The sequence below is a fragment of the Falco peregrinus genome, chromosome 1, assembly GCF_023634155.1.
Source record: "Falco peregrinus isolate bFalPer1 chromosome 1, bFalPer1.pri, whole genome shotgun sequence".
NCBI lineage: Eukaryota > Metazoa > Chordata > Aves > Falconiformes > Falconidae > Falco > Falco peregrinus.
Window position 1 is genome coordinate 30,557,031 of NC_073721.1, and position 7,768 is coordinate 30,564,798.

The following is a 7,768-nucleotide window of genomic DNA, read 5'->3' on the forward strand; positions in this document are numbered from 1 at the left end:
AGGGCGCAGAACCCTTCCTGTCCATCAGGCCAGCGGGTACCAGCAGCCCTGGAGGGCTGAGGGTGCAGTGGAGCTGTGGCTCCTTTGAAGATCACTCGAAACCTGCCAGGAAGGGCAGAGCAAGGACTAGACGAGCCAGCAATGTGCATCCATTTAGCAGGAGGAGCTGAGGCTGGGATTTGGCTGTATGCCTTGAACTGAGGCTAAAGGTGTCTAAGGGCATGTTTGCCACGGAACCAGTGACGGTGCAGGGAGGACTGAGCTAGCCGGGCGCTGGGCTGGCTGGGCTGTACAGCACAGCATTGCTGACAGTTTAGCCATGCCGCTTTACGTGGGCTTATTAATTCAGCAGCAGAACCAGGCGGTCTGGACCCAAGCAGACCTGAATACCTGCATTGCCCTGCCTGCTCTTAGTGCACCAGGAGCAGCCTGGGCAGAGCCAGCTCAGGTCTGTGGTGGACATGTCCCACGTGCTGACACTGGGGTGCAAAGCTTCCCCACCACTTCCATCCCTCTCCTCTTCACGAGGGCATGGCTCAGTTCAGCTTGTTGCTGTCAGCTCTGCAGACCCGGGGGCTTTCTGGTGCAGAGATCCTGTGTACATTTGCTGGCACAGAGCAGGCCAGACGGACTCCTCCCCAGTTTGCCAGAACCAAGACAAACACAAATGAAACGTGACAGTTATGGTTGGGCCAGGCTTAGCTCCTACAGCACAAACCTAAAGGAAATGGATTGTGTTGTTGGTGCTCTCCTGCACTTCTATTCCCAGTTCACAAAGCAGCTTTGATATACTAGGTTTCTCCTAGTATGGGAATAATAGGGATGGGGGTATACCGGGACTACAAGTGGCCGTAGAGCAGATGGTTGCAGCACTGACTACCTGCAAGGTGTTCGGTCCCTCCGGTCCGGGCACCACCTGTGCTGTTGACATGAATACCAAGATACACCTGATTGCCTGGGCACCAGCACGGCTGCATTGGTGGCTGTGAGACACGTCACCAAGGCGAGCTGTACACAGGTGGGTGGCACGTGGCAGATACTTTTCCCCAAGGTTTTGCAGTGCGTCAGTACAGAGGTAGGAAGCTAAACCAGGTGTTTTGACCATTAGTCAGCACTGCAGTTTCTGATGTCTCCCCGCATGCCAGCCCTGGGGCTCGGTTGATAATGCCAGGTTCACCCTGAGATGCCACCACAGAGGTGAGCATAAAGCACATGGGTAATACCTAGGCAGTCTTAGCTCTGCCTGCTGTGGAGGGGTTAATTGCATGATCTCAACAAACGGGAAGAGATTTGGCTGCATGAATATAGATGAGGCTTATTGTATTGCTAGCTAAGAGCTCAGGCTGGCTTCCTTGTTTGCTGCCGAGTAGCTTTTTGAGGGGCAGTTCACATCAAAGCCTGCATGAATCAACCTCATAAAAAAGCAGAGGGCTTTTTGATCTCCAGGAAAACTCTGCCTTTCATGAGACATGAATGAGAGGTCTGACCCTGCTTGGTGCAGAGCACTGGCCATTCTGACTGAAGCCAACAATAAGTCAGTGGGATTCAAAACAGAGCCCACAGAAGCCAGTGCTTGGGTCTTTCTTTCCTTATTGCCTTGTTAGGGAGGTCCTTGTTTTCATGAGCTTGCCAACAGAAAGGACATTCCAACCGATTTGCAACAGAAGGCAGAGTTAGTGCTTCCTTCCACAATCCCAACCTGCTCATGCTTTGGAAACCAGGTCCTGGGAGAGATGGTGGGTGCCCAAGTCCCTCCCAACATGGGGTCTTGCACCTGACCTGGACATCAAGCCAGACACCAAGCCAGGGAGCTGGGGAGGGCTTTGCATGTCCCAGTCAATATAGGATACAGAGCGAAGGGACGTGAAAACAGTCACAATTCCCATCAGGACAGTTTGGGAAGAGACTGGTGAAGTTGTTTTTGCAGTCAACCCTGCTGTTTCACAGGATTTTGGCAGGTGAGGATCCCTGAATGTAGAGGGAGGAAGGAAGGCAGGTTAATGAACATTGATAATGTACAGCTGCAGGCTGGCTTCAGGGGTGGTGGGTCGGCTGATGTGGATAATGTGCAGCTGTGGCTGGTTCCTGCTAAGTACTTGAATAGCTCTAAGGGGTATAGGAGAGAAGGACTGTATGAAGAGGAGTGCTGGAGGAAGGGAGACCTGGAGGAAAGGAGATTTGGAAGAAGTAGAGAGAGCACACCCTGGATGTAGGAGAGACAAGAAGAGGCCCAGATGAGGGGAGGAGGAGCTGGGAGAAGGAAGAATCTGGACGCAGCAGAGGCAAGAAGCAGGGTGGACTTGGCCTGAAGAGGATGAAGAAACAGCATGGACAGTAAATGAACTTTTGAAACCTTGTAGGGAATTGGTGGCTGTGCTGGGGCAAGGTGTGGGAACTACTTATTGAAGTTAACCTGGTAAGTGATGGAAAAAGCCTTGTTGCAGCCAACTAGTTTTGATAGTGCTGCAACACCTGAGCATGTCACATATGTCTGTAGGTCAGGCATCAGACCAGCCCTGAGGGACGGAGAGCTGCCAAAGTTTGTGACTGACCCTTTCCACTTCTACAGGACAGTACGCACTCCTAGCAGAGCTGGTGGGAAGGGATCCCTTGAGATTGTCTGGTCCGCCCTCTTCCCTGCTTAAAGTGTGCTCAGGGCCACATCTAAAAGGGTTGTGAATTTTTCCATGGGTGGAGATGCCACGATCTTTGGGCAGCCTGTTCCATCACCCTCAAAGTAAGTGTTTTCTTCTGTTTAAATGAATTTCCCTGCATTTTGGGTTTGTGCCTGTTGCCTCTTGTCCCATTGTGGGGTGCCAGATACCATTTTCCACAATGGAGGAGAGTTCTCTGGCTTCAAAGGGGAACACAGCAAGGGACTCGGGGAGGGCCACGGCTGTTCGAGCCTCCCAACTGCAGCTGTTCCATGGACCAGACTGACCCTCCCAGCAGCATGTGAGCCTTTGTAGACCTGCATAGATCTATAGCAGTGCCCTTACATCCTCCAGTTTTCTCCCTCCCAATACAGATAACAAAGCTGTTCCTCTTCCCCTTTTTTGCATGTCATGTTTTGCAGCCACTCTTGGATGACTTAAAACCTGAGAACATGGAAAGCAGCATGCAAAAGTGAGCTGTGGGCTTCTGCTCTGAGCTGGTTAGGAAAATAAGTCAATTTGACTAGTGGAGAGTGGTGAGCCTGAACTGAGTCACAGCCTGAGATTTGTGATGTTGTGTCTGATAAAAGTAAACCAGAGATGAAATTCAAAGTGCAATCCTGATTTCAAAAGAATGTTCAGAGGCTCTCTGGACTTAAAGAGCTCCTGGTGGGAAGACCACTGTGTTATTCCCAACCAGCATGGGACATAGCTGCCTTGGTGCCCTCTCTGAGCATGTCCAGGTTACCTCAGGGATTCATCCAGAGCTGATTTTGCTACGAAAATAAGAGCAGCTCTGCACCCCACAGCTCCTGGCCGGGCCTCAGCTGGCAGAGGGGTGCAGCTGCCCACGGGTGGCCCAGGGAGTTATTTGGCCTCCCTGTATTTTGCCACATGTCTCCTCCCTCCCTGACTCCATGCATACAAACATCCTGGGGAGGAGGTGGCACGCCTCCCAGCAGCTTGACACGTTAATTTGGGGAGTTAATGTAAGTTTTCAATTTGATCCCTCATTTTGGATTTAATCACAAGGTGGTGGCAGGTTTCTTTGCCCCCTCACCACCCGCTGCTTTCCTCCTGGAAGCCCTGCTTGCCCCATCTGTACGTTCACAGCCAAGGAGGTGTTTCTTTTTCACCTTCCCTCCTCACACCTCTGCCTTGCACCCCTCATTCCCAGGGACTAAGTGGGCATCAGTGTGAGCCTCAGGTGGAGGAATATATATGTCTGTGCTGGGTTAGTCTGCAGTAAAGAGTTTAATGCATCCAAGCAGCAGTGCTGGACAGGAATATCAATCACACTGGCACCGTGGTTGGCACCACCTACAACAGGGGCTGGAAAAAGGCAGGTAAGAAAGTAATTGGCATTAGAGGCTCAGATAAAGGTTATATTCAAACAGTTTAAAAACTAAGGATGGAAATAACCAACCAGGTGACACAAGGATATCTTCTGGATAGATTGGTTTGTACTAAAATCTAGCAGGGGAGTATTTAAAACTGGTGTTCAGACTTTTCAGACAGAGTCAGTGTGTCCTTTCCATGGCCTAATGCCAGTGCTTAGAGCAGCCACGTGGACCCCAGCAGAGGCCTGTGGCTCTGGATATGTTAAGCAAAGCCTCAATCTCACTTCCTTCTGCAAATCCAATCCAGGGATGCTTGTCCAGAGGTATCTTCAATTAAATTTATGCTGCTCCATGAATTTCAGTGCATTGCCATATTTTGTTTTGAGAACTCATGGAATTATTGATGGCTTGTTAGAGGGAGGCTGAACAGTTTGGCAGCTGGGCTGGGGGCAGCCAGAGCTCTCAGCAGATGGGAAGACGTAGGAGGTGGTTTTGCCTTTTTGAGTAAATGTGTTGGTGTGGTACTAAAAGAGTTGCAGATTAAATAATTTCAGTGTCAGCACTGCTAACTCTCTGAAACAGGTTTCACTGAAATGGGCAGGAGCTCCCCACACCTCTGGGAAGCTGCTGCTCCAGTTGGTTTGCATAAGCAGCCAGATGTTGCTGCCTTGGTTGAAATCCTTGCTCAAGCCAGAAGGGTTTTATCACAGCTGTAAGGAGCTGCAAACTCTTTCATATGACAGAAGGGCTATGCAGAGCCTTTGGTTTAGAAAAGTCATTAACTAAGTGATTGAGTCTGGGACCTTTGGATCTTCAAGAACTACTTTATTTTGGAGGTTTTGCCAGGCATGCCCTGGAGCAGAGTCTTTGGGGTTGCGGTTTTGGAGGAAGATGTGAGCACTGCTGTCATCACCCTGCTGGTCCTGGCTTTGTGCAGAGGTATGGCAGTGTCCCTTCAGTGTCTGCAGGGCAAAGCAGACACTTTGCCTGGAACAGAGGGGATTTTTCTCACCCCAGGGGACACCTCTGGGTTGCTTGGCTGACATTCAGGGGAGGTTTCTCATAGTACCACCTTTTCAGAAGTTGATTCACCTGCTCCTGATCTGTGATGCCCTGGAGATCTTCCTCTCCCTCAGCCCCCTCTCCCTCCCTTGGCAAGCTGAAGCTGTGCAGTTTGATCTCTTGCTGCATGCTTTTGAAGAAGTGGAGGATGCATTTATGAGCAAAGAGCCGGCTGTGCTCACAGCAGGTTTCCTCAAAAATCTTTTGCTCGATGTCAATGTAGTTGCTCCAGTGACGTGCCTGCAGGAGGGTGGCCTGGTTGAAGCAAGGTCTGAGCCAGCGGGTGAGGAAAGCTGCTACTATAAGGATCAACAAAATGCTCCAGCCGAGTGCCTGAATGATAAGAAATAAGCAGTGGAATAGGAGCAAGACAGGCACAAGCTGTTTGCCTGTATTACTGAGACGGAGAATTTGTGTGGCTGGAGATGTGGTGCATTTGGACTCATGTCCTCAACCTGTACCTGAAGCTCAGCACGCTCAAGCTGCACTCAGATGGTTGGTGTCATCTCCAACCAGTGAGTATAGGACATCTATCTGTGCATCAATAGTTCAGTAGATAACTGCAAAGTCAGCCTGGAGGAGCCAGGTATTTGCTTTGAGCATGAGTACGCCCCAGGGGAAGGGGGCTTCAGTGCTCTTCTTTGGCACTCATTTATCTCCAGTGAGATCTTCTGCCACCTACACTGGCTCCAGGGCCCAGGAGTCCCCACAGTAGGGTGAGGGCAGCCCAGACTACGTGCAGCTCCCTTTTGGTAAGAGGGAAAGGCTTGTTTTCAATGCCCTCCCACAGGTCCTCATCCCTGACCTGGCACTCCTGTACCAAAAGCAGGGACTGGCCAGGGCCACTCCCTGTTGTGTCCTGTTCTATTGTTCCTGAGCAAGCTGTTGCCATCTGTCTTGGCTAGCACTGTCCTTCAAACAGTGTGTTCTGTCCGCAAAGCTAGCGGTTAGAAAGGTCTTCTAACACTGGACAGGGCCTTAGGAGGCACCTGTATTCTTTACAGTCTGTTTTTGATTATCTGGGTTTAGAAGTTGCTGGGTCTTCTAGAAATGGTTCTTTTAATTAAACCATCCTTTATTTCGTCCCTTCTCCCTGCCTGAGTGACTCTGGAGATAATCACTGAGTGTGGCAGCATTTGGGGGCATAAAGAAGCAAAGAAAGGGCAGCCTTGCTCCCAGCCTGACTGTGGTGAAGCTGTAACAAATCGAGGTAGAGCAGGAGCAGGTGATGTGTGCCCTGGGCATCTCACGGGGGGCTCGGCTGGCAGTGACCTACCTGGGACCAGCAGCGCAGGTACCTGGACACTGCCTTGCGGGATGTGTTGTTCCTCATGAGCTCGTCATCCTTGCAGGGCACCTTGGCCAGCACCTCCTGCACCTGCACCAGGCTGGCATTGGCAAAGCCCACAAACTTCTCAGGATCCACGGAGCTGCTGAAAGCACAGATCAGGCATTTGCCATCCAGGAGGGTCACTATGATCCAGACAACAGGGGCAACCATGGCTCGCTGCAGGATGGAGGAACACATATACCTGGAGCAGGAGAGAGAGGTGAGTGGGTAAATGCCGGTAGCTTTCTCCTCATCCAGAGCCTTGATGGATGCAGGCTGCCCTGTGCCAAGCAGTCCTCCTAGAGCCAGGGAGCTGAAGCCCAGGACCGTCCCCAGCGTTGCTCTAGTCTAGCTAATGCCTCTTCTGCTCTGGGATCTCTTTGTTGGTGCTGCCTCCCAGTGAAACCTGTGCCGGTGTATGGTAGTGCTCTGTGTCTGGTGGGCATTCAGTGCAGTGCACAGTCCTTATGTGCTTGCCTCGACTGTCTCCCCCATGCACAAATCCTTGTCAGCTCTTCCTTGTCTTCCACTTGCACTTTCTTTTCCTGTCAGTGCCGTTTCTACCTGGAAAAAAATAATCACTTTTCTCTGCAGCCTTTCTTCCCCCGTTCTGTGTCAACCTGTGCACTGGGTAAAACTTCGTATGTAACAGATTGAATGTGATTCTCATCTCCTTCCTGCAAGTGTAAGTCAGTAAAAATTCAACTGAGGGGAGGGAAACCCCAAGGCTATTGATAAAGAATGACTGTGATGGAAATGATGCTCTTTCTGCACGTTTAAGTGGAAATACCTCATCCTTTTGCATGTTCAAGTCCTGGGAGAACCTGCATGTGCACCCCAGGGCAGCCCCATAAACACAGCTGCTGGTGTCAAAGTGCTCCTGCCCTCCTTTTCTGGGATGGGATGAGGCTCTGTGTTCCTTTCTGCTGTTGCAAATGCATTTACCATGCCCCTACCCCTACAGGCTCACGGGGAAAGGTCTCGGGAGCTGAGCTTAGAAGAAAATTAATTATCAGGAGGATCAAAGCTATGGGGACAAGACAACTAAGCAGGAGATGGAAGGAAGGATGCCACTCCCAGTACAAACCCCACCTGATGACAGCTAGGTCCTTCTTTCTGTGCCCCTGTGGTCGCCTCCACTCCTCCAGCATCACCAGGGACTGTCTGTTGAGGATGAGGCCGCAGAGGAAAAGGGCGATGGGGGGTACAAACATGATCCCCAAGCCGTATGCCATGTTGTAATGGGGCAGACAGGGGCAGCTGAAGTCAAAGCAGGTATACATCTTTATGCTAGCCAGGGCTAACAGCCCACAAATCCCATTCATTACAGACTCCGAGTTGGACTGGAAGTACTGGAAGATCATCCGGAAACGGTCCATCAT

The 7,768-nt window shown here is 50.9% G+C and overlaps 1 protein-coding gene across 1 annotated transcript; it reads right to left on the bottom strand.

Moving 5' to 3' along the window:
• Positions 1 to 5,002: 5,002 nt before the first annotated feature.
• Positions 5,003 to 7,768, bottom strand: CALHM3 (calcium homeostasis modulator 3). The gene is made up of 3 exons (XM_005239280.2): positions 7,479 to 7,768; positions 6,333 to 6,588; positions 5,003 to 5,389 (listed from the first exon to the last, which is right to left on the bottom strand). Exons 1-3 carry the CDS (start codon positions 7,766 to 7,768, stop codon positions 5,003 to 5,005), a joined length of 933 nt encoding a protein of 310 aa, XP_005239337.2.

Coding starts and splice junctions, on each gene's coding strand:
- CALHM3 (XM_005239280.2), bottom strand. CDS start 7,768: ATGATGGACCGTTTCCGGATGATCTTCCAGTACTTCCAGTCCAACTCG. Junction 6,589..7,478: donor AAGGACCTAGCTGTCATCAG/GTGGGGTTTGTA, acceptor CTCCTGCTCCAG/GTATATGTGTTCCTCCATCC. Junction 5,390..6,332: donor ACCTGCGCTGCTGGTCCCAG/GTAGGTCACTGC, acceptor CTTATCATTCAG/GCACTCGGCTGGAGCATTTT.